General features: G+C 42.7%; 1 protein-coding gene across 2 annotated transcripts in view; it reads left to right on the top strand.

Moving 5' to 3' along the window:
• NGF (nerve growth factor) overlaps positions 1-25459 on the top strand; it is a 65194-nt gene extending 39735 nt beyond the window's left edge. The window contains exons 2-3 of one of the 2 annotated variants that reach the window (XM_066623929.1): positions 5399-5579; positions 24590-25459. In XM_066623929.1, the coding sequence (XP_066480026.1) occupies positions 5535-5579; positions 24590-25333 (789 nt within the window). In that variant the 5' untranslated portion in view covers positions 5399-5534 and the 3' untranslated portion in view covers positions 25334-25459. The remainder of the gene's footprint in view (positions 1-5398; positions 5580-24589) is intronic. The other variant, XM_066623930.1, reaches the window with a different exon arrangement.
• Positions 25460-27481: the final 2022 nt, after the last annotated feature.

Here is a 27481-nt window from a genome sequence, read left to right as displayed (position 1 = left end):
ACAGACAAAAGAAAACATTTCTTTACTCAGCGTGCGGTTGGTCTGTGGAACTCCTTGCCACAGGATGTGGTGATGGCATCTGGCCTAGATGCCTTTTAAAGGCGATTGGACAAATTTCTGGAGGAAAAATCCATTATGGATTACAAGACATGATGTGTATGTGCAACCTCCTGGTTTTAGAAATGGGCTACGTCAGACACAGGGAGGGCACCAGGATGAGGTCTCTTGTTATCTGGGGTATTTGGTGGGCCACTGTGAGATACAGGAAGCTGGACTAGTTGAGCCTATGGCCTGATCCTGCAGGGCTGTTCTTATGATACCGCTGGAAGGCGAGAAGGGTGGATAGCTGATCACTGAAGCACTATGGTCAGGGAAGCCACTGCTGCTGAGTTTGACACTAATATGACATTAAATTATAAGAACCGTCATCCCAGTCACAAACTGGCAAACCTAATGATAACTACTAGGGCTGAGCAAAAATGCTTTCCCAAAATTTGCTATGCCATTTGCTTTGGAAGGGAGAATAAAATAATTTGAGGGGCAGCTGGTAGTCCTAGTTCTCACTGAGGGAACAAACTTGTATCTGGACCTCAGAATGCAAGGGCTGGCTAACATAACTGAATGGGCCTCCTTTTACAAAAAAATAAGAAAAAAACCTGCTCTTGGAAAACTAGATGGTAGTGGGGAAATTTCTAGCTAGCAGTTTCCCTGACATCTAGTTTCTAGCTGCAAGGATTATTTCTATTTTTTATGAAAGAATATTCAGTGCATGTGTGACACTATAGTACTTGTAGCCTGAAAAGGTTTAGTCCTGACACTTGTTTACCAGCTTAACAAGCTCTGTTCCAGTTCTTTTCTCTATTATAATAATCTGTTTTATTTAAAAACAATCTATTTAATCACAACAAAGAGTCCTGTAGAACTTTAAAGACTAACAAATTGATGGCTACCCCTGTGGAACTAATCAATCATATTGCTATGTTAGTGATATCCAACATATCAAATACTGTGGTATGAAGAGCGCTTGTGGTGACCAGTGACCAGACCCAGAAAAATCCTAAGCAGCTAGTTATCCGTGCACATACAAATGAAATGTAATTGGATTTTTTTTTTCTAATCCTGCACAAGAATTGTGAATAAAAACTTAATGCTAATGTCTAAAAGTTTGAAATATAGGTTTTGTAAACCTGACCCTGTAGGACAGCCTTAAAGCCTCTTTCTGCATTATTTCATTAGATCTGATCTTTTTGTTCTGCCTGTGTTTGGGCTAGCTAACCTTGCTCCGATTGTTGTTGTCCCATGGCTCCTTTGGGATAATTTGGTATAACACCATAGCTTCAATGCACTCAGCTTGACCTTATATGACCTCCATTTATATTCACAGCTTAGTCCTCACATTTCAGTGACCCTCACTTCCAGATTAATCCACATGGCTCCTGACCTAGTTGAATGTTCCCTGCTGGTGCTATTACATTGAAAAGCAGGATGCCTGGTAAATCTCGCCGTTCAAGCATGCACAACCCCACGCATTTGCAGCAGGTATACTGTGCTTTATGATACTTGGGGAGGAGGTATTTGCACCGGGCAGACCTCAGCCATTTTACCATTCACACAGAGGGGACCCTCAGGAACCAAGCTTCTCACTGACTCAGGCTATCCATGTCTGGTTTGGAATATATGCAGGGGCTCAGCTGATCTGTGTCTTTTTGAACTCCCTTTTCTGAAAAAGGGACCAGATGTATATTTGAACACTGGGCAATGTTAAAATGCTCTAAGCCACTTGAAATGCTATAACCACAATAGTGTGAGTGCACTCTTTGGTTTGTTTTCATACCTTTCAGCTCCTTGCTTGTATGCCAGTGTCTTAGTACAGTAGTTATGAAACTTTGTAAAGCAAGCATGTTGTCTGGATTCTGGAGTGGAGGGGTTGTTTCTGTCTTCTTCGCTTTGTGGTTTCATTTACTGCCCTGTGTTTGGCTAACCAAATACTGACTTTTTCAGGTAAGGCTACCTAGCAGCATGCTCCACTGTTGCACATGTGCAGCCATTCTTCCCTGAAGAATCCTATTCAAGCCCTCTGTCATTTTCTTTAAGGAGGCTTTTTCACAGGTCTGGAGCATGGTCATTAATTCATTCTCCTTCACTATTTTGACAGGCCCTTTGGCACACTGCATTGGGACTGAACAGTGCTAATTTTAGAACTGTTTTTTGCAAGGTCATTTTTTTCTTGGGTATCTAATTTAGATTATGTTATCTTTTCTGTCAAAGTAACTTGGCAGTGGCTGTGTCACCAGGTTAGCACTTAGGATTTTCAGAGCAACAGTTTGGCCTTGTGGCAAACTGTTAACAGAAGTGTCCTGAAGGTGATGGGTTGCCTTACCACAGATGGTTGCTGATCATTAGACATGTGCATAGACATGTGCTTTCTGTCTAGGTGAGGGGAATAACAAGTTCAGAATCTGTAGTTGTGGGAATTGCTAGCTTGTGTTCCTGTTTCCGTTGCTGTTTCACAGGGTTGAGACTGCCAGCATCAATGTTCTTCTTTTACTGCTCGCTTTCTGAGAAGCATCCAGTTTTGTTTGTAACTGTCTTTGCTTCCTCTGCAAGGGCATTTACCTCTTTACCATCATTTTCTCACCAAATGAACATGGTTCCCAAATCTCATCAAAGTGCCTCCAAAGTGATTTTTAACCTGATTTCCAGGAACTGATAGACTGCATTATCTACCAGTCAAGCCACCTACTGTTGTTATTGTATTCTGGGCTGGATGTTAAAAATGAAGAGGTGGGTAATATCTTAATTATCCACACCCAGTTCTTTGTAAAACAGAAAAGTGCAGCTGCCCTATAAATTGTGGCACCATAGTAGCAAAAGACATACATTAGCAAAACAGGCAGACACTCAGCCTGTGGGACTTTAAGTGGCTAGTGAAAACTTTCATGAAAGCATTTGATATGTATTTCTCATGGTTACATTTTGTGGCTGCTACTGATCAGTTGCTGGTGGTGTTGATTTTTGTTTTGTGTTTATTATTTATTATTTTTGTTGTTCTTATCTACTGTTTGTACTGCTCTGTATCCAGTCCAGAGTCACTGTAGAATCTACCTACCTACCTGTCTGTCTGTCTGTCTGTCTGTCTGTCTGTCTGTCTGTCTGTCTGTCTGTCTGTCTGTCTTCTAACTGATTCCATTGTATTCCATTGCAATACCTAACCAATGAAGGCGTGTTTGCATGCCCTAATGCCGGGCAAGCACCCATGCTAGCCTAGCACTGGCTAGTTCTGGACTAGTGCCAGGTGGGCACACGGACCGCCAAGCAGCGGAGAGGAAAGCGGGGAAATGGGGGGAGGCGTTCTGGGCAGGGGGGAAGCGGGTGGTGGGCAGGGAGGAAGCATGACCCGGAGGTGGGGAGAGGGTGGGGAGAGGCATGCTGGGGGGAGGGAGCAGGGAGGGAAGGAGGCGGGACTGGTGGAGCAATTCTCTGCCGGATCCAAAGCCTCCACGTTGGGCTCACCGCCCTACATGAAGGCTTTTACCTCACCACTGACCTTTTGGTTGGCGATGAATCAAGTAACCCTGTTGCGGGGCTACTCCCTTTACCAAGGGGAAGGGGATGAAAGTCCCCTTCTCTTGAGATGCCGCCCGCGGCTGCTTTGGGTACACAGGTTGCGGCAGCAGCCACATGCCCAGGCAGCTCAGGATTGGGCTGTAAAACTACTCTGATGCAACAACAATTACCTATAGCACATCATGGACAAGGACACCCACCTCTCACAGGCCTTGGATGGTAAGCCCGTTCTTGTTTGCAGGCAGCGCCCCCCCCCAACCCAAAACAGCTAATAACCAAAAGTGACAGAAACAAGCACAGGGACCAGACCTGCAACAAACCAAAATGCCAACTCTGCCCCTGTATTCTATCAGGCAATATTATCACAATATTATCCACCAGCTACTAGAAGAACCAGCCATTGTGCTGGACATTGGTGGAGGTAAGCCACCACTCCCATCACTACCCCAAGCTCTACAAAAAGTAAGCACTTTTTCAGAAACTTCTGAAAGAGCTTTTAAAAAAATTGTTCGTTCATAGGCTTACACTAGCATATATCCATTCTAGTGTTATTAGGTATATTTTCAAAGAAGGCAACCGGTCTTTTATAGGGCCCAGAAGAGATCTGCGTTTCATTTTGCTCATTTCTTCAACACAGATACAGCTATTTTACATATTCCCCTGAAATGCATGTGCTGCCATATGAAATGCATGTGCTGATTTACTGCATGGTAGTATTCTGAGAGATACCTCTGTATGTGGTGTCGAAATGAAAATAGCCCACAGTGTTAAGGTGAGACATTGCTGCTGTTATTATTAGAATATTTATATACCTCTTTTCAGCAAGAGTAGTTCATGAAGCAGTTTATCATTTATTTGCATTATTCAGATATGAAAAGATGCTTTTGAGATTACTATTTTTATTTAGTAGCATAGTCTGACTATACAAAGAGTGAACAATAAGACAGTAGCATAACCTAGAAAAGTTATTAACCTGATTTCAATTCCCCTTTCACTGGAATTTAGAAAACTGGATATATCTATAGATCATATCAGCTCCTTTGTCACTGTTTCTGTGTTCAATTTCCAGCCCCGCCCCCAATCCCTTTAGGTACATCCTTCCATTTCTTTTCTGATTGTCTCTATCAACTACATTCCTTTGTTTCCATTATTAGCGTAACAACATTCCTTTCCTCTTCTTGGTTTTGAGAGCACAGCTGTCCTCTAAGGTAGCATTTCTCAAAGTGTGCTCCTAGGAGACCTGGGGCTCCCAAAGACCTGGGCTGCATGAGCAGACCATAAGTGGCCTCCATCTGCTTGGTGCTGTGCCATTCCGGGCATGCATCAGTGCTCTGGGGCCCCCCAAGACTCTGCATATGCACTGGTGGGGGTTCTCCAAGACTTAGGCCGCAATCCTAACCAATTTTCCAGCACTGACATAAGGGCAATGCAACTCCAAGGTAAGGGAACAAACATTGCCTTACCTTGAGGAGGCCTCTGTGACTGCCCCCCAACTGCAGGATGCAGCACATGCACCACTGGCACAGCTATGTCAGTGCTGGAAAGTTAGTTAGGTTTGCGCCCTCAGTTTAGGAATGTAAAGGGCTCCAGAGGTCCAAAAGTTTGAGAACCACTGCTTTAAGGTATCTGAGAGGGCTTGCATGATGACCTGTGTTTGTTACTGACCTCAGTGAACACACTCAGTGAGCATATTCCACAGCTTTATGTACATGATGTCTTCTTCTTTGCAACTGTGAATGGGTTCTTACTTGTCAGTGTAATATGGGTTGTCATTTATATCATGGTTCACTGAACCACCAACTGATCAGAGGCCCATTCTGATCTTTCTTAGGAGATTCACACCCTTGCAAGAGATTACACCAGGCTTGTAAACAACCACTCATCTGGCCACCTATGCAATCGTCTGCAAGCAACTGGAAGAGAGGTTTTCCTTTTTTTCCTTTAAGGCTGTAACGTTCAGTGATATCATGTGGGTATTTCACAAAGTTCTCCATAACTCTGCTTCCTTCAGTGTAAGTAGTCAAATTCTAATTCAGGTTTACAAATAAGCCTACAAAAGTGACTAGATCACAGAATGTTAAACTAGCTTGCGATCCCACACATACCTATTGGCTGTGACACATCAGCACCCTCAAAGACAAATAGAACAAACTCTCTCATTCACAAAAAATTTTTTGGAAGTGATTCCTATATGTGATGCTTCCATGTCAACCACATCCCTGCCTCTCCTCCTCGAGCTCTCAGGGGCTTTCAATACCATCAGCTAAGGTACTGAACATTTGGACTAGTTCACTAATTTGGATGGAAATTGGGGGCAACATTCTTTCCTATCCATTCTTGACTGTCTGGTTCTTTGCTGGGGGACTGCTGCTCTTCCGATGGCACTTGTCCATATGTCTTCCATGGCTCATAGCTCTTCCCATGGCAGTTGTCTTCCATGGCTCATAGCACCTTTTTACTGCCTTTGGCTGGTACATCAGCTGTGGCCCTTCTTGGAGAAATGGGACCCGGACATCGTTTGCGTGCCCTGATAATATCCAGGTTAGATTTCTTGAATGCATTCTATGTGGAGGTGCCTCTGAACACTGTTCATGCACTTCAGTTGGTTCAAAATGTAGCAGGAAGGCTACTATGATTTATGGAACACACCCTGCTCATGTTTACAAAGGTGCACCAACTTTGTTTCTGGGTTCTATTCGAAGAGTTGGTTTTGTCCTTTAAAGCCCCAAATGACCTAAGTTCAGAGTACTTGAAGGACCACCTGCTCCCCTATGAGCCTGCCCAGCCTCTAAGATCTTCTGAGACCTTTCTCCAAATACCTTTCTCCTGTACCAGATAAATTGTCGCAAGCAGCAGTGCAAAGTAGGGCCTTTTTGGTTGTAAAATACTGCTTCTGCCCTAACCAGTCATCAAGTGCTCTTTTTAATGGTGTGTCAGCAGTAACTAAAGATGTTGTTCTCTCTGATTCTTGATATTTAATATTAGTTTTTATAAAGTTGCTGGGTCTGTTTTAGTATTTATTTATTTGTTTTAAATATGTTGTTAAGTCCGCTTGGGAATTTTTGACTGAGAGGCAGGGTGGGAATACTTTAATTAGTAAATAAATAAAATATAATACTTCCACTAATCTACTCTAGCTGTGTTGCTTTGGGAAGAGGTGAGGTACAGCTTGAAAAAAGGTATGGAGAATGGAACCCTAAAGTTTTTCAAAATGTTTAATAGAACTCCTCCAAATGGTTGAAATGGAGCTTCCTGGAGGGAAATTGGAGTAGACATATTATTAGAGATTTTATTATTTATCAGAGGTTTCAAAATGATGCTGAAACAGTACAAAGGCTTAATTTTTAAAAGGCACAATGGAGGCATCTGACTGTGATTAAAGGCTGTGTGTTTGCCTTGACCAAATAAAAAGGATGCAGTTCTTTTTACATTAGCACATGATTGGTTGATTGGTGGAATGCATGGCTGTGGAAGTGTTGGAGGCAAACAGGAGGAGAAACACTGTACTGTAATTAAGAAGTTTAAAGTTGATTTTTTGGGGGGAGGGGGAGGTTGGATAGTCTTATAGGAGTGAGGCTATGGGGAGGTCAAGGATGTCCTGCCCTTCTAAATTTGCCACTATTATCTGTTTCTGGGTTTATAAAGTCTGGGTTTATAAACCCAGTTTCTGGGTTTATAAAGTGTTCACTTTTCTATGTGAAAATCACACAGTTGACATTGAGACAACAAACACTGCCAGGGTAAACAGACAGATTTTTTTTTCCCAGCACATGTAGTGACACTGAACCAGATTACGTGGAATTGATTGGAGCCAAAATCTCAGCAACAAACCAGAGTACAGTGGCTATTCAACAATCTGAGTAATTAAATGTATGCACTTAACTTACTTATAATTCTCTGGCATGCTAGCACTCTTATGAGTCACAGGCGGCAGTGCAAGCAATTTTGGCTGGCTTGCTTCGGAAGGGAATGGAATGCATAGGATTGGGCCCTAGGTTGCCCTATGTTCAGTAGGAGTTACTCCAGGTAAATATGCATGGGATTGGACTTAACGTAACATGAGCTCCAAATGGTCTCTCAGGCAGCACTTTGGAAGGACGGTGGACTAGACGCCAAAGTATGCCCCTCGTTTCTGCTGTGCCTGATGGTTCTTTTTGTCTGAGGTTCTTTGAAAAAAAATGTCAGAGGCAGCACCTGAGCACTCCTGATGATATCACCATTCCCGCTGTAGGAGAACTACTAAAGCTTTGCTCCTACTTGGCTACACCCTGCTGAGAACAGGCCTGATGGGATGTTTGTAAAAATCAGTAAAATATTGTTTGAATTCTAGGATGTTTTTTGTTTGTATGCTATACATCCCAAGAACCATTATCTTTCAGTTAAGTGTTCGGTAGTGTGTGTTAGAGAGGCTAAAGAGTTGTCAGCCTGCTGACATGATTTGAATAGTAGATTGTGAGACTGGAATGGAGCTTCTCGTGTGCTGTTGACTACACTGTGTGCATCTCTTGCGATAAAAGCATGTGTGTTTCTGAATGAGATTTTTTAAGGCAAATTTTTGCAAGCTGTATTCTAGATGCAATTCAAATGGGAGTATTTGCCCTAAGCCTCTTTTCTATAGATCCTTACTGTAATGTTTTATCTTTATATCAATTAGAATATAATTATTCTCATAGGTATAATTGTTCTCATTAGCTGTAATAGTTCAATTTGTGTGATGAAAGATTACTCAGCATGACTTGGATTCATCGTGTGTGTTGCACAAGTATATGATGAAAAGCAGAATGGAAGAAAAGCTTCCTCATGAGTCACTGTAAGATTATCTTGCTTTTGCTTCATTATTGCCTTTCATATTAAACGTTTTGTTGTGCATGGCACTATTAACTCATTATCTCCTTAATCAGCACAGCAGCCACAATAATGAAGCTGTTGTTGTTCCCCATTTGACAGATAGAAACTTGATGCACAGAGTGAATGATTTGCCAAAGCTGTGTCTGAGCTGGACTCAAACGCTAGACTCTTGGATTTCGGGACAAAATCACTTTTGAGGAATATCATGCACTGTTTCAGTACTTCTGATGCTCCTAATCTTGACATGGAATATGTGTTCACCTTTTCTGTGCTTCAATCTACAGATCTGATTTCTTGTGTTGAGGGGGGTGGAGGGTGGGGAAGGAACTTGGGTGAACAGATGTTTGTCTTGCTGTGCGCTTCAGGCACTCCTAGGAAAGTGCTTTCAGAATATGTCTCTGGTTTTTTTGGTTAGTAGGAGTAAATTTGCACTTATCAAGTGTCTGAAAACATTTCGCATACATTGTTTCATAAATTCTTTCAACAGCCCGTTAAGGTAGATCAGTATTATTATCCCTATATTTGTGAATAAATAAATAAATAAATATTGCAAATAGCAGGGCTGAGATTGAGTGGTGGTGGTAAACCTATGGCCTCCTTAATGACTTTGTGGAAAATACAAGATTGAAATCAGGGATGTCCTGGTTTGCAGCTCAGTATCTTTGCAGCTATATACTCTCTTTGTTGAGACTCAGGAAGATAAAAACATACCAAACTAGTCTGTTTATCGTAAGCAAGAATGCAGTAAGGCAGTGGTTCTCACACATTTAGCACTGGGACCCACTTTTTTAGAATGAGAATTTGTCAGGACCCACTGGAAGTGATGTCATGACCGGAAGTGACATTATCAAGCAGGAAAACGTTTAACAATCCTAGGCTGCAATCCTACCCACACTTACCCAGGAGTAAGTTCCATTGACTGTCATTGTTAAAAGAATATACATAGTAGCCTCTTAGAAGTACAGGTCTGTAACATTTCTCCAAATGCAGTCACATACCATGGTAGTGTCAAGTCTAACAGATTAAAAATAAAATATTGAAATGAATGGGGACCTACCTGAAATTGGCTCACGACCCACCTAGTGGGTCCCGACACACAGTTTGAGAAACACTACAGTAAGACATAAGATATTTAATTAAAAGCTTTATATACCGCTTTTCTAAAACTCAAAGCAGTGGATAATATACATAATAGTATATATAGTATAGGATATAATACATAAAGGTATATTGATGCATATAAGAGTAAAAAAAACTTCTATTTCTATTCCAAAAGAACTTTTAGTGAAATAACCAGACATATGTATTAACATGCATATTGGACCTTAACGTTCATGCAATTTCATTTGACAGTCATTTGACAGTTCCAAAAAAACTTTTAGTGAAATAACCAGACATATGTATTAACATGCATATTGGACCTTAACGTTCATGCAATTTCATTTGACAGTCCTTTTGAGCATGGGAACCTTATTTTTCATTCTTTACTATGTAAACTGCTTTGAGAACTGTTATTGTTGTGGAAGAGTGAGATGTAGTAGTAGTAATAAATAGAGCAAATTACACCAGCTCAGCTCCAGAAAGCGTTGCTTGGAATCCTACAAAGATATTTCTGCAACTCCCAGGATCTTGGCTAGATCCCGAATTGCTGACTATAACCAGCCTGGCATAGACTGTGATGAAGTGGTAACAACAACAACTTGACCTTGTCAATTTCACCACTCAGCTTCAGAAAACAATACTGTTTGAATAGCAGGAGTCCAACGTTGGTTCCCTGTGACTCCCAGGATCTTCGCTAGATCCTGAATTGCAGAACGTAACCAGTCCAGCTTAGGCTGTGCTGAAATATCATAACAATAGGGACAGGGTTGGTTATAGGCAAAATTATGTTATTGTATTTTATTTATCATGGAAAGTATCCTTTTGTTGTTGTGTGTCTCAAAACTACCCATGGAACAGGAAAAGACATAACACCCCCACAAATCTGAACAATGGAAGAAGGATTCCTCCAGTAGAAATGTTGGATGGAAGAAGGATTCCTGGAATCCTGGAATACTGGAAGAAGGATTCCTCCAGTAGAAGTGTTTTGTTCCAGAGCTGGTTAGAGAAAAGTAAAGTAGTCACACTCATTATGGTTCATGATGGAAATTCCTGAGGAGTGAATACAAAAGCAGAGTTGAGTACCTGTGGGTTTTTTTTTAAGCGAGAGACCTGGTTGTCCTCTGACAGTCAGTTCTGGAAATGTGAATTGGTGCAGCCAACATATTCATAACTCAAAAACATAAACGGCATGGATGAGGGGAAAGAAAACAATGGTACCTTGCTACATAAAAGAAAGATGAAAAAGAAAGATTCTCTTTCAACTGAGGAAATCATATTAATGCACCTGCTGTCATAAAGCCATGTATCAGGCTTTGCCATCTCTGTTAACTAGAAGCAGGAGAGAATTGCTGGTGCAGTATACAGTGCAGGAAAAGGGGTGCAGATGCCTTTGGAAGAATCCCATTTGTTTCCAGTAAAAACTCACCAGACCCTCACTGATGCATCTTATGCCTGCAGAGGACAATGCCATCAATTACGCGCAAGTTTCAGGAGTGTCCTTACATAAACTCAAGACCTTGGTTTTCATTTTGCACTGAAAGCTGCACAAAGCTGTATGGCTTTAATTACTGATTGTGCAACTTTGGGCTTTAATATATTTTCCTGGTCTTTCATGTTTCATATTATGAGGAATGACAAAGCAATGAAATCACCTTCTTTACAGGGCTGCAGAATGAGAGGAGAAAGACCTCAAAAGAGAAAACAGGGAAAATGTAGGTAGTGCGAACACATTCCAACCAGACGTGGTGAGAATTATGAGCTGTTAATAGAATGCATTTTGGCTGTATCATGTTATTAGTGGAAACATTTTAGGACTCATGTTTGCACAGGAATTAGCAGTTTATCAGCATTTGTATCACATAATCAGTTCTATGGCCAACTGGACAGCAGCTTGTACACAGACGTGTGAATCTAAATGCACGTCTCCCAAGATTCGTTTCACTTAAAAGTAAAAAAAAAGATTCTTTCACATGAAAGGCTGGCCATTAGAGTTATGCTGAGTTTTCACTCATGCAGTTTTCACAAAGTGTGGAAAGCACTCTTTAAAAAAAACCCTTGCTATCTACTTTTTCTGATTTTTGGGTGGCTCATCACAGCCATTGATTCCTAACCTGCTTTGGTAGCATGTTTTAAAAATTTTAATAAAGCTTTTTCTTTTTATTTATATAGGCCCAACCAATGAGGAATCTCATTACGAACATAGTTTTCTGCTTTTGTCATGCTCTTGGCTTTTAATGAGATTTTTTAGGTTGCTTACTGGATTTTAGGAGATCTTAATGTTATATTTTTAAATTATTTTTTAATGTTTTTATTATTTTTGTAAGCCACTTTGAATGCCTGTTGGGGAGATAAAGCGGGGTACAAATTTACAAATAAATATGTATCTCATAGTTGGGTAATCATTACATTTGGGTATGTGGTGACATCAGTGAGTGCAAATAAACTGCCTCGCCTTCATGTTCTGAAGCCTTCATCCAACTCTAGTCATGCCAGAATGCACATTGGAATGCTCATTCTCAAACGCACATCCTTTTGGGGAGAAGAAAAACATAGTGCAGATAGATGTGCATCCAAATGCCAACCTTGTCAAATCACTTGTTTTACCACACTGCACTATTTCACTTTCATTGCTTGTGGTAAAACAGAGAGCATCATTCTAGGTACTGAGGCAGGTAGTGCATTCCCTCCTTGAATGCTTTTGTGCACTTTCACGTGATTCCAACAATTTGGATTGTATTCATTCATTATTAAGACCCAAATCTAGACATTTCAGTGCTCTTTTTTCTGCATCTGAATTCTGCACAGTATGGCTGATTTAGGGGTGTCACTCTTTATTCAGAATAAGCTGATTTTTCTTTCCCAAAAGTGGGTGACTGAGCTGTAGGCTTTGGATATAATTGAAACAAGACAGTGCAGAGAGAGAAAGAGAGACGGCAATTTCTGCTGGGAATTGTTTGAATTCATGTTCTTTGAGTCTTAAATATCTAAATTGCATGGAGTTAGTGGTGAGGGAGAGAGCGCCTGGCTTCCTTCATTCTATAGGTGTGGGAAAAAAGAAATCTGCTCTTGATCTCAAGGATTCTCTTACTCAAATAAACCAAGTCTCTTGAGGCAGATGGGTTCTATGGAGCTCTTGTTAACCCTGGAGCCAATTCACTGACTGGAGAGTTGTCCTTTGTTCATGATGTCATGGTCAAATGGAACCAGAAATACGAAACACTAGAAGATTGTGAGCTTTTTTTGTTTTTGAAATGTAATTATATGTGTATCAAAGAAATTTAGGATAGCAGGTTTTCATCTCCCCCTGACCTTTGCTACTGAGTTAATGAAAGGCTAGATAGATCCACTTTAAACATAAGCTTCAAAATACTCTTGATAACTAATCTTTATTAGAGCCAACCATGATGTTGACATTTTGTCAAATACCAGCAGGGATATGTAACATTTATTTAGCTATTTTAAATATTTGTATTCTCCTCCATGAAGCCTTAAGGCAGCTTCTAGCAAATGGAACCATAAAGCTGTACCAATAAAATTAAAAAGAAAATGAAAATAATCTCCTGAACAGTGCATAACAGCAGTACTATGGGACCGGAGCTCCCACTTAATAGTTGCAGGACTTTTGGATGATGAAGGCTTTGCATACTTTCCAAAAAGTCACAAGAAAAGTACAGTTTTGTTCCTCATTGAGCAGGTAGTTTGAGAATCTTCTAGCAATTGTTGGGCTTACCTTTCCCAATATTGTCCTCCAAGTTTCCTTCGACAGCAGCAAGTGAGGACTGGAGGGCAGAGAGGTGAGGGTGCAGTTATCTGCTGTGCTGCCATCTCCCTCTCTAGGTGCCCTATCCAGCAGTTGCCTAATTTTGAATATGGAAATCTAGTGGTGGATGACTGAGCTGGAATTCTCTTGGTGTACTGTCCACCTCACTGGCCAACGGTCTCTCTGCTTGAGCTGACAGAGGTGGTGCGATGTTGGGTTCTCCTTGGGTTTTTGTCTGGGGGACTTCAACATCCATGCTGAAACCCCCTTGCTTGTGGTGACTCAGAACTTCAGGGCTGTTATGACAACCATGGGGCTGTCTTTGTTTATATCTGATCCTACCCACATTGCCACTCCCGAATCGGCCTTTTCAGCCACACTAGACGCTGTTCCAGAACCACCATTCAGAGCACAATTCCATAGTCTTTTGAGACTGAAGGTTGCCAACAACTACCCACATTGCAGGACAAACCCTGAATTTGATGTTTGCCACTGGTCAGGATGTTGATACATGGGTGGGGGGATTTCAGGTAGTTCCCTTCTCATGGACAGATAGTTACCCATGAGGATTTACATTTTCTGCAAGTTCAGCAAGGGAGAGGGGCCTAGTAGAATGGTCTACCCTTGGAGAATGATGATCTGGTTGGAATTCTGACCACTATGGAGGATTGCCCTGTTGCCAGGACTGTGGACCTGTTGACTGTGGACCTGATTAATCTTTGGAATGGAAAAAATAGCCTGGGCAAGTGACATGATCCTTCCTAAGCATCTCCTTCCACTTGGTCTTGCATGTACGGGCCTCTCTACTTCGAAGTCCAGGTTCAAGGCTGAAAACCCTTGAACTTCCTAGTTTTAGGGAGAGCTATAGGCAATGGAGCAGTTGGAAAGATTACTAGAGCAGTGGTGGAGGAAGTCTCATGATAAATGTGACCAAACACAGGCTAGCGCTCATTTAAAAGCCTACCCCATAGCAGTAATGGCAGCTACCATCATGTCAGCACAGAGTCATCCAGCTAGTTTGAAAGTTGCTCACATCCATTCCAACTTGAACTCCACATCAGGAATGGTCCATGGTATTCTGAGGGTGTAATGACCCAAATCCCTAGAGACAGTCAGAACCTGGACTTTGAAGTAGAGAGGCCCGTACATGCAAGACCAATCCCTGTGTATATAGGGACACACTGAAGTTTGATTATTCTGATGTTCAAGATATCTGTGTTATAATTACAAACCAGATTTTGCACAAATACCAATGATGGAGAGATTCATTTGTTTATTATGTAAAATAGCAACTTATTTTGTTATGATTAACATAAGTGGTTATATCTGCTATGCCTTTCCTATCAGTCATGCCTTCCATTTAGAAAATGCTCAAGGGAGCCCATGTCACTGAGATGTCACTTATGGTCCAGCCTTACCTAAGCCTTCTGCTGATGGAACTTGCATTCCATCATCAGCAGGTCTAGGCTTCTGGCTCAGCAGCCACAGCGATGGTGTGTGGAACAAAGCTGCCAGTGCGGATAGGTAGGGATCACATGGGTGCACCACTGGTGTACCCAACCACCATAAGTCCTGGTGGTTGGGTTGGTTGGTGGGGAGAGCAGCGGTTGGTTGGTGGGGAGAGGAGTGGCAGGGATCAGGGCCAACTAGGGACATATCAACAGAGGGCAAGGGACAGTTATCAGAGGTAGCAGCGCCATTTGTATCCTGTGCTCTCTTCCTGGCCACAACTCACCCCTTGGACTTGGCTGACATTGGTCCATGTAGGCCCAGTGGGAACCATGGCACAGCAGAGTAAGTACGTGAAAAAAAATCTTTTACCTTCTATCACATCATGGTCCTAAGTCACCCCATAGCATGTCACTGAGCCCACATCAGCACCACTGCACACTACGGGCCAACCGAAACTAGGATTGGGCTGTAAATTGCCTGTGACCTGGTGGTTTGCACCAAGTTAACAGTATACTGATTGTGGTATTAATAATCTGCAACGAACATGCTTTTTTATTATTATTAACTGTTTTAAACACAATTCTTCCAAAATAATCAGAAAAGGCCTCTTTCCTTTTAGCAAGGTATTGCTACTGTACAGAGAAGTGTAGATTAATGCTTATTTTTCAGTGTTATCAGGGAGAGAATTGGCACAAATATCAATCTTGGGGATCAATCTTGGGGAAGACCCATATATGGGTCACTTGTATAATACATTATCAAGTACTTAATAGTATTTCATTAAGGCAATTAGTTGTTTTTATAATTTTATTGTGCTTCAAATTACAGCTGACTAATTTTGACCCTTGTCTGGGAATCTGTAGTGTTCTGTAGTGCATGGACAGAGAAGGAAGCCTTTGAAAAAGGTAAAATATAACTGCCTGCTGTTGAACTAAATGGATTTCAAACAGCAGGAAGAAAAAGTATCTGAATTGACAACTGGTGAAGAGGTTTCATTTCATCGTATGATGTTAATCCCTGAGAACTGGAACACAATGGAAACACTGACAGATCTGTCCTTAGTACCATTTTGCTTGACACTGCTTCATTTACTGGATTTAGACTGGATGGTGAATCCAGAAAATATAGAGGAAAGGGACACTGAAAAATCTGCTGAAATAGAAGTTTAGCCTGTGGTTAAAACAAGCTGCCAGTTGATGTAGAAACTGTTTTCTTAGGGTGGCACTGCTTGGAAATGCTGTTGAATTATTTCTGGCATAAGCCTGTAGTAGCAGCTCTGTGATTAACATTGCTTAAAGTGACAGATTTTATGGCCAACGTGTTTTTTAATAGGATGGCCCTACGAAACTAATTCTGTGCATTTTGTGGCATGAAGGTCTTATATTTTAGGGGAAGAGGCCAACATAGGCATGCCCCCATATCTGCTGGGGTTCCCCCATGGTTACCTGAAACCACAGAAGAAGGCAAACACCTCCCCCCCATCCATCTGCAGCCCCTGCCAGGCTAAGACTGAGCTCTAGAGCTCAAAACACATGACTTCTGGTTTCACAGAGAATCTGGAAATCACTTTTTAAATGCCTTATAAGGTATTAAAAGCATGACTTCTGGTTTAATAGAGAAACCAGAAGACATGTGTTTTATTTTAATTTTATTTTTCACATTTTTATACCACCCTTCCTCCGAAGAGCTCAGGGTGGTTTTACACAGCTGCTCCTCCCCTTCTTCTTGCCCTCACGACAACCCTGTGAGATAGGTGAGGCTTAGAGAAAGTGACTGGCCCAAGGTCACCCAGGAAGCTTTGTGGCCGAGGGGGGATTAGAACCTGGATCTTCCTGGTCTAAGTCCACCTCCCAAACCACTACGGCGTTTGGGCCTCTTCAGCCTAGAAAAGAGACGCTTGAGGGGGGACATGATTGAGACATACAAAATTATGCAGGGGATGGACAGAGTGGATAGGGAGATGCTCTTTACACTCTCACATAATACCAGAACCAGGGGACATCCACTAAAATTGAGTGTTGGGCGGGTTAGGACAGACAAAAGAAAATATTTCTTTACTCAGCGCGTGGTCGGTCTGTGGAACTCCTTGCCACAGGATGTGGTGCTGGCGTCTAGCCTAAACGCCTTTAAAAGGGGATTGGACGAGTTTCTGGAGGAAAAATCCATTATGGGGTACAAGCCATGATGTGTATGCGCAACCTCCTGATTTTAGGAATGGGTTAAGTCAGAATGCCAGATGTAGGGGAGAGCACCAGGATGAGGTCTCTTGTTATCTGGTGTGCTCCCTGGGGCATTTGGTGGGCCGCTGTGAGATACAGGAAGCTGGACTAGATGGGCCTATGGCCTGATCCAGTGGGGCTGTTCTTATGTTCTTATGTTCTTATGTTCACTACACCACCCTGGCTCTCAGGTTTTGAGCACTATAGCTCAATCTGAGCCCGGCAGAGGCCGCGGATGGATGTCTATGACCTCTGCTGGGCTCAGAGGGGGCGCACAGAGAGGGCGTGCATAGAGGGGTCTGCGGACCCAATCAGCGAATACAGGATCCGTGAATATGGGGGCCCCTCTGTACTTGAATTTGACATGTGTCTGTAATAGCAATCAACCTTATTCTGAATCAATCCCATTCACAAAAGACTGTAAACTACAGAACATGGGCTAAGTATATTGGTAGAACTGTAATGATATTGAAGAGTTGACCAACATATGTTGACCAACAAATCAAAACATCAGAGTGTTTGCATGGAATCTTTTAACAAGGTAGTTAAAAAAAATCAGTTGCTTTTCTGAGTGGGGCTTCAACTGTTGTAGTAAATGTATTTGATACTGGCATGGTTTTAAATTTCAGCAACAAGGATAAGGACATTTTGGTTGAAGTTCCGCTTCAGCTGAAGTTTAGGAGTTCAGCTTAGACATATCAACCAGGCCATGGCCCTGTTCATCTTTTAAAAACTGGACAAGTTTCCTTGGCTATTTTTATTTTTCAAATTAATGGATACTTTTATTTTGCCAACACAAGTCTCTCTTTGCTGTGTGCAACCCGCTTACTACACCTAATCTAAGCTCAGCGCTGGATGTAGTAAAGACCTTGCTGGTGGAGCAGCTTTTGCGTTAACAAGAGGCCGTTCACAAATTGATAATAATACTTAATATTTGTATTGTATAGTGCATTCTAAGCACGCAAGGCACTTCACAAGTATTATTGCTGATGTAGGGCCCAATCCTATCCAACTTTCCAGTGCCGGTGCAGCTGCAATTCAGCCCTGAGGAAAGGGGACAAGCATTCTCTTGCCTGGAGGAGGCTTCCATGACTGTCCCCCTGCCAAAGGGCACAGCATATGCTGCACCAGTGCTGGAAGCTTGGATAGGATTGGGCCTCTAGTCCTTATATCAACTATGTAAGGGTCCAATCCTATCCAGCTTTCCAGAACCAATACAGTCCCAAAGTGAAGGAACAAAAGTTCCTTTAACTTGAGTAGGCCTCTCTGACTGCCCCCACCACCACAGGATGCAGCACACACCCCTTTGGTACTACTGCATCAGCTCTAGAAAGTTGGGTAGGATCGGGGCCTACCTACCCAGATTATTATCCCTAGACTGCAACTGGAACTGATTGGCTTGCCTAAGGCTACTTCAGAAGATCATGGCAGCAATGAGATTTGAACCAGGCAAGTCCTGATTTGCAGCTCAGTCTCTTAGCTACAGTCTACACCAGCTCCCTGCTAGTAAGCAAAGAAAAAGTGCACAAGGGTGTACTGTGTGTACTGTGTGTGGATGGACTATTAAAATTTGGGCTTGATCAGTTTCTTCTAGGGAAGGCTAAAGTGGCAGCTTATTCCTATTTTAGTGACGGTATTTCCTCTTCAATTTGTTTTGTTCTTTGCCTACTTTTTGTAGTGTGGGCTTAATTCATCATCACAGAAATTGACTTGACAGCCCCCTGCAATGTAACTATTGGCTGCTTTCATTATGAAGTAGGCAACTAAGTAGGCTGCTATTAAAATTTACTTTCAGCAACTTGCTTCAAGAATTTCCTGCTGTGCAGTTGGCTCCACAGGTTATAGAAGCCTCATGTATGATGTGCCTGTTTGCCATTAATTGCCACTGAATTATTGCTACTACTTGTTTTTGATATCACAGCTGGAGCCAGCCCTGCCGTAAAGCAGGCCACTTCAGGCAGCAGATTGCAGAGCGTGAAAGATCTCAGGTTGCCAACCCTATTGGACTGGAAAAGCAGCCAGGAAACAGCTGCTGTGCGCAAAGTTTAAAATAGCCATAAGCCCTTCCTCTCTCTCCTCCTAAGCCCTATGCATACAAGTGGACTAACTCCAAGCTGACTGCCGATTAGGGAGATAAATGTATATGTACGTATAAAATAAATAAGGCAAGCAAGCTCAGGTTGCCAAAGTCCCTACTGCCATCATCACCAAAAGCATATCACTTCTCTTGCCACTGAAAGGGACCATCTGTTGCCACCTCTCTCTTCATCATAGTTCCAGTCCCACCTGGAGAGGCAAGCCATGGAGTGTGGACCTACTGTGATGGGACTCAGCATGGAAATGCTGAGGGCACTTAATAGTAATGGAGTCACTCGCCCAGCACTTTGGTGATCAGTTTGCACATCTCTAGCACTTATAACATCTGCTGCCACCAAGAATGCTGTTTCCACTGCCAAGAGTAACCCACTACTAGGACCTCTCCTGCACCACTTCTTCACCATTAATTGTTGCCACCTGGAAATGCAAACCAGAGAGGTTGAAGATTGTGGTAGCTCCACAATTTTTGGCTGCTGGAGGTCTCAGGGTAAAGTAACATTTGTCTCTTTCCCCAGGGTAAGTCCAGCAGCTGCAGTGGGTCAGCTCGGACCTGCACCAGTGATATCACTGGTGCAAATCTGCATTGATCCCTGTAGGTGGAATCAGGCCTGGGAAGGGATCCGGGATTTGGTGTGTGCTGCTGCTGCCTATCCTGCCCCCTCTCAGTCTCTGTCTGCCCACCCCCTTCCTCTGTCTCCTCCCCATTCTGCCCTCTCCCCAGCACTTTCAACCTCCTCCCCTCCTGTTTCCCCCTCCACTCCAGGCTTAGCTGGTCCCGAGGGCCTTTGTTGCTCCACCAGTTTGCATGGGAAAGCTCTGGCCTTTCTCTGGCATGCCAGCTCCCTGCGCTGCTGCAGAGTACTTTACAGTGCTTTTGCAGCAGCCATTGCCTGCAAAACATGCATTCCGCTAGCACTTCCTTTAGCACTTCCTTCCTTCCTTCCTTGGGCTGTCAATCAGTTACAGAATCATTAATGGGTGGTTTTTTTAAAAAAATATATAAGAGTCGTTTCAAGGGCCTTCTTTTAAAAAAATAAATCAGAGGTCAGCCAGGAATTATAAGGATACATGCTCATACCATGTAAACTCATACATGTACCCATGCATTTTTGGAAAAGGAACACTTGCAAATTCAGTGGATCCTTAATAATATTGTACATCTGTGTGCATGGCACTTTACACACAATGAGGACATGGCTCTGTTTCAATCCCAGGAAAGATCACAGTCAGAAAGAGACACAAGGGAGACAACAATAAGAGAAAGAAAATGAATGTAAGGAAAAACAGGGCAAGAGCATGCAATTGTTCCATTTGCATGTACTTACAGTATCATATTGGTCCTTTCTAGACTATTGGAGAGCGCCTTGCTGTCTCACTTCTCCCTCTACAGTAGCCAAGTTGAAACAGTTAAAACTAGTTATACTTTTTAATAACCTTTTAAAAATTTGTGGTACTACCATTGATTGTCATGATGCGAAAATGGTAGAGAAAGAAGCTGGGCGATAGACATGCTTAGAAAAAAATACCAGTTGTGGCACCTTTGGTTCTGGGAGAAGACTGAAAGGGATGTTCATTGATTATTCTACCTCAGAGAGTGAAATGTTATGGGATGGTCCTGAATGTACTGCATATATATGAAGACCTGGTTTGCAAATGGTGGTTATAGTTACAGTGGCATGGCATTTTGATGTTGAGAACTATTGTGAAAATCTTTCTTAGCTAGGCTAGCAAGAAAGATGTGTGCCTGACCTTGGCACTGTAACTTCTTGAACATCCAGGTTGCACGTAGCATGTTCCATGAATATTTATAAAGTTCCTCTTGAAATAACATAAATAATGACCTGTGGTTATGTCTCCGTACCTGACCATGCTTATCCCAGGTATTACACAGAATCTGGGCAATTTTGACTATGCATGTGCAAATAGAGGTACCTGACTTATACTCTTTGCTTTTTCAATCTTTTTTTTTTTTTTTCATTTCCTGCTCATCTAATCACTGACAGAAAGATCCAATTTAGAAGCTGGAAGCCAACACTACCCTGATGTTTGTTAACTATGTAATAAAAAGACCCCAAGGAAGGGAGATAAATCTTTGAACGTTGCTACATTTCAAAGCAGTAAATTCCTTCTTGAGCACAACCCCAAAAAACCATTTTATTACCATTCCACCCTAACCTCCTTTTCCCTGTTCAGAAGGGAGTTATAAACAGAGGGCTATATGTAAACAACAACTGTGGAAGCTACTATTGGGTGTGTGTAAATTGTGCCTGGATTGTACAAACCTTTTTCATTAACTTCTCTCCTGACATCAGAAAATTCCTTTTAGCTGTCCTGAGACATCTGACTTTAATTTGAATTGTCAGGGAAGTGGGGGGGGGGGGAAGTAGCCTGTGGCAGTTGTGCCCTTAAACAAACAGGAGCAATTGCTGCTTTGCTTCTGCATAACACAGAAGACTAAGCAGCCCCATTTCTCACTCTGAGTGTAGACCTGGCTTGATTTTGGGACTCCCGTTCACCTTCAGCAGTGAGATCCATCTCTCCCTTCACTGCCTCAGCTTTTGTAGTGAGATCACCATGATGAGAATAATTAGATTACCTCTTGGCATTTTTTTCTCACATTTTTCTCACTTCTAATGACAAGAATTTTGAGTAACTTCTAATGCTTGGTGCCATGTACCTTTTTAATCTATGAATATCTTCAGTGTCTATGTCAGGAAAAACACAGAATCTTGAAAAATCAAAGAACCTTGAGCTTGATATGAGGAGTTGGCCCTAGCAAAGAATGACCACACTGAGTGGGCACAAGGGCATTGTGTGTCAGACTTACTAGCACCTTTTTCCAGGAGGGTGTCGAAATGAATATCAACAATATTGGGGTCTCTGAACCTTCTCACTTGAGTTTTTCTCCATATGTGGACATACTGAGAAGATTGAATTGGCATATAAGGTGGCTGTGCCATGTCCCCAAAACTATAAGAACATAAGAAGAGCTCAACTGAATCAGACCAAAGGCCCAACCTGTCCAACTTCCTGTGTCTAGCAGTGGCCCACCAGATGCCTCAAGGAGCACATACGATAAGATACCTGCATCCTGTTGCCACTCCCTTGAACCTGGCATTCTGAGGCAGCCTACTTCTAAAACCAGGAAGTTGCACATACCCATCATGGCTTATAACCCATGATGGACATTTCTTCCAAAAATCTGTCCAATCCCCTTTTAAAGGCATCCAGACCAGGTGCCATCATCACATCCTGCGTCAATTAATCTGAGTTCCTTAGATTAATTACATGCTGGGTAAAGAATTATTTTCTTTGGTCTGTTTGAACTCTCCCAATGCTCAGTTTTCCAGCACCAGGGCTGGAAAGTTGGATAGGATTGGGCCCTTGTGCCCAATCCTATCCATACCTTGAGGAGGCCTTTGTGACTGCTTCCCCAACACTGGAAGCAGTGCATACCCCACAGGCACAGCAGCACCGGCACTGGAAAATTGGATAGGATTGGGCCTTTAGGGCCCAATCCTATCTGGTTTTCCAGTGCTAGTGCAGCTGTGCCAATGGGGTACACATTGCATTCTGTGGCGTGGGGAACGGTCAGAGGCCTCCTCCATGGTATGGAAACATTTTGCCCTTATCTTGGGACTGCATGGTGGCTGCACCAGTGCTGGAAAGATGCATAGGATTGAACCCTGAATAGCTAGTAGTTATTGGCCATACGCTTGGTTCTGGTATCTAGAGCCAATCAGGCAAAAGATGCCATTTTTTGATTCAGCACCCCCCAAATATTCTAAATTCCTGGCAACTAAAAAATAAAAAAAAATCAACCTGCCTTTCACCAACAGAGCAATTGGCTTCCCTTCCCTGTCACCTTTCTCAGCCTTTCTCACTCTCCAGAGAAGACTTGAGCATATGTGTGTGTGAGGTTTTATAGGAATATGTGGATGACAGTGGTAGAGAAGTGAAGCAGGGAGGTTGAGCAAGATGCTGCCTCATCTTCTCCTCAGATAACTCCGCCTGAAGGCTGTTGATTGGCAGGCAGACCTCTCCCTCCCCAGTTTGGTGAAGGGGTAGAAATGTGACCCTGATCCTGCATTCTGTGTGGCAGCTGTAATGCTGTAACTTGGCATGGCTGAATGTGTGGCTTTGACACAGTATCAGGGTGGTAAGAAGTGTTTGATTTCCATAGCAGAATGTAGTCTCTTTCAGCGCAACCCTGGAGATTTCCACAACTGGTAAAACTGACAGTTCTACAGTTAATGATGATCTTGAGTTGGGGCCTGTTGATATGTTTTTGTCTCAGAATGCCAGTTTCCTATCAGTTTTCTAATTACACAGGCCAACCCGCATTTTGCTTCCTTAAATGTTACACCAATTCCTTGGTATATTTGGGGTGCAGATTCCAAAAGTGGCATCCGTTTTGCCCTATCACGTCTAGTTTTGGAGACACGGCATAGCCTCTTTAGTGAATGGTTCAAGCAGCTTCCTCATGAGGAAGCCTACACCATGGCTTCCTCATGAGGAGGCTGCTTGAACCATTCACTAATGAGGCTATACTATATCTCCAAAACTAGATGTGATAGGGAAAAACGGATGCCATTTTTGGAATCGGCACCCCAAATTCACATCAACCCATCATAAAGTTTGGGAAAAACTTTTCTGACCCTCAATTTTGTAGGCCTTTGTTATTTGGAGAAACCTTTCTGATGTTCACTGTGCTTTGTGTGCCCACCAAATGCCTATGTCTTCTATCGGATGTATACAGTGCTGGCATTTCTACTGCCCTTTGGCTAAGCTTGAGGCTCATGACACTTTAGAAAGGTAGTAGTAATAGCTCTTGGGCGGCTGCAAGAAATAGGGCCTTCTCAGTAGTGGCACCAACGCTATGGAACTCCCTTCCCCCTGACTTAAGAATGGCTCCCTCTCTTGAGACCTTTCGGCGAGGCCTGAAGACCCTTCTGTTTAAACAGGCCTTCTGAGTTCTCGGCCTTTTAACATCTTTTTAACATCTTTTAATATTTTTTACAGGCCTGATTCTTTTATGACTTGCTGCTGCTCTATGCTCTTTTTACCTATTTTTTACTCTGACTGCTGTTTTTTATGATGTGTTAATATGTTTTTATTTGTTTTTAAATTATGTTTTTATATGTTGTAAGCCGCCTTGAGTCCCTTTGGGGAGAAAGGCGGGATAAAAAATAAAGTTATTATTATTATTATTCTTGTTGAAGATGCTGCAGTGGAACAGTGGAGATCGTCACTAGCATCTGCTTGCTACATTAATAACCCCAGATGAGTGCTCCGTAAGCAAACAACAAATACCAGAGAAATTAACAACAATCCAGCTATTATTTCTTAGTCTTTCCGCTTTACTGGTATTTGCATGAGGCTTTCTGAAATGGAAAAAAAAAAAAAAGAATTCCACATCTGGAATCCACATGCCTCAGCCTTATAAAGGACATGTCATGTCCTGCAGTACCCACTAGAGATGGAATGGGGTTTTTTTGTATGCCTTCTTTGCTCACAGAAATCTTCTGGTTCTGTTCTCTCCTAGGTGCATAGCGTAATGTCCATGCTGTGCTACACTCTGATCATTGCTTTTCTGATTGGCATATGGGCAGCACCGAAATCTGAAGATAATGCGCCACTGGCATCTCCTGCAACGTCCAACATTTCTGAAAGCAGCCGGACTAAAGCCCACCGTGTGGTGAAAACGGCTCGGCACGGACACCGCAACCAGCCTGCTATTGGGAAAGTAGAGAACAGAGAAACTGGACAAGCTACAAACATCATAGTGGATCCAAAGCTTTTTCAGAAGAGACGATTCCAATCCCCACGGGTTTTATTCAGCACTCAGCCACCTCCTTTGCTAAGAGATGGGCAGAGTATAGAGTTCCTTGATGGCACAGACTCTCTCAACAGGAATACCCGAGCCAAGAGGTCAACACACCCTGTGCACAATCGGGGAGAGTATTCTGTATGTGACAGTATTAGTGTGTGGGTTGCTAACAAAACCACAGCAACAGACATCAAAGGCAAAGAGGTGGCTGTGTTAGTGGATGTGAATCTGAACAACAATGCTTTCAAGCAATACTTTTTTGAGACCAAGTGCAGAGACCCTAAGCCAGTCTCCAACGGGTGCAGGGGCATTGATGCCAGACATTGGAATTCCTACTGCACCACTACACACACCTTTGTCAAGGCACTGACCATGGAAGGCAAGCAGGCAGCCTGGCGCTTCATTCGGATTGACACTGCCTGTGTGTGTGTAATCAGTAGGAAAACAGAGAACCTCTGAAACAGACCAACCCTCCACCACCCATCTCCTCCCGGCCCCCTGTAAATTATTTTAAGTTATGAGGACCCCATATTTATACAGTAAAGACATGATTCCTCATTATTTATTAAACTCTTTTGGAAACAACCTATGTGTTATGTATGTTCATTAATTTAATGGCATATCCTTTAACAGATGTTTCTCACAACCATGTTAGCTGCACCATGACTGTTATCTCAAATACTCTGAAAGTGAAATACAGTTTTCAGTGCATTCACATCCTAATTTTTCCACCAAACATATCAGTCTTCATATGCAGTTGACCATTATTTGAAGTTGGCAAAAAGCACAAGCAGTCATGCTTGTCCATTTAGAAAAATGCCAGAGATAGTAAAACTATCTCTTTGACCTGGAAGTCTTCAAACTTCCACACTGGCCCAAATTAAAGCCAGGTAAATGAAGTCAAGTATATTAATGTTTGTAAACATCCATCCAAAGTACATTTCTAAAGACATAATAAGATGTATAACATTTTGTCATTTCTTAGCCACTGTTTAAACATCTTCCTGTGCATATACTGTAATAGATTTGCTGTGGACCTGGGGCAGACCCTCCCGCATAAGGTTAGGTGAAGCAGCGGCTTGGGGAGGCAGCAGATTGGTGGGGGAGGGGGTCTTGCACCCTGTGCTCCACCACCTCCCCCAACTAGCTTATTGTTCTACCCTACCCCTGCCCCATTCTCTCCTTACATGCTGTCCTTGAAGAATGAGTGAGAGGAAGGTGCGGTCATGACTTACTTCCTCCTACTTTTCCAGCAGCACTGCCAAAGACCTCAGTGACAGAAATGGAGGAGGAGGAAGACACTATTGCAGTCCTGTTCTCAGTCACTTCTGTGACTGGGAAAAGGGCTTCTGCCTCTGTCACTTCCTTTCCTCCCCCACTGTTTCTTGTAAATTAGCCAGCTGGAAAGGATGCTTGGCGAGGAGTCCCACTCCCAAGATCCTGCCTGCCCAACCAGCTTAAAAGATGTGATGGAAGCAGAGGAGATAGGAAAGGTGCGCAGGCACATGCTGGTGTTCACACATACACAAGGCAAAGTTTGGAGGGTGACATTTGTCACTGTTTTGGGTGCTGGCTTGGCTTGGGTAGTGGATGAGTAAGGATTTGAATTTTGGCCTCCCTCATCTAACATGTATTGATACCAACCTTTGTGCCACTAGTTGGACTGGTTATTCAAGGTCTTGTCAGGCTGTGCCTGCATCCAATCCGTCTGTCAAATTTATTTCCCAAATAAGGAGGAACAACCTATGCCTCCTTATTTTGAGTTCTGTGCTGCCCTTTTGAGCATTTGCTTGCAATCAGATGCGCAGATAAATTTGGAAATATGGTAGCTTGCCTTGTTAAGCAGCATGCTTGGACACTTATTCAAGTCACTGCCTTAAGTAGGCAACCCAGCCTGAGTCATAGCAAGTGTGAGGAAGCAACACTCAAGCAGATCTCAGTAAGAATATCAGTTTATTTAATGTTATGTTCATGTTGGTTTTGCTGTCAGTGGGAAAGAAAATTCAGTAAACTGAAGTGAGGTGCTTACTCATTGGAATTGCAGAGGCTGGATGCTTAATGTCAAGTGAATTTGCTTGCTAGTAAGTGTCTGAGCTGGCCATTTCAAGCTTCAAATCTTGATGTGTTACTGGCTTGGACATATCCTGGGAGGAATGGTCAAGGTTATCAACATACAGAGTCTCCACACAAATATCCGCTACAGTCAGATACAGGAACACCTTATGTGATTTGACTAACACATATGGTGTTAATGCGATCTTTTCTAATGTTGTGCTTGCTGCAAGGGCCCAATCTTATAGGAGGGCTTTTAAGCAGTGTTCTTGTAGGGGTTGTGGTAACATTTAATGCAGGGGTGCTCACACTTTTTTGGCTCAAGAGCTACTCTGAAACCCAGCAAGGCCCGGAGATCTACCAGAGTTTTTTTTACAATGTTTGCGCCATCATAACATATAACATTTATGTGTACAATGTATGTTGGTGTACTTTGAGCCCCACTGAGTATAACAGGACTTACTCCTGAGTAGACATGCCTAGGATTAGGCTGTGAGACTGCAATCCTAGCCACACTTACCTGGGAGTAAGCCCCATTGAGTACAATGGGCCTTA

The sequence above is a fragment of the Tiliqua scincoides genome, chromosome 4 (assembly GCF_035046505.1).
Source record: "Tiliqua scincoides isolate rTilSci1 chromosome 4, rTilSci1.hap2, whole genome shotgun sequence".
Lineage (NCBI taxonomy): Eukaryota > Metazoa > Chordata > Lepidosauria > Squamata > Scincidae > Tiliqua > Tiliqua scincoides.
This window is presented reverse-complemented; position numbering and strand designations above follow the sequence as displayed.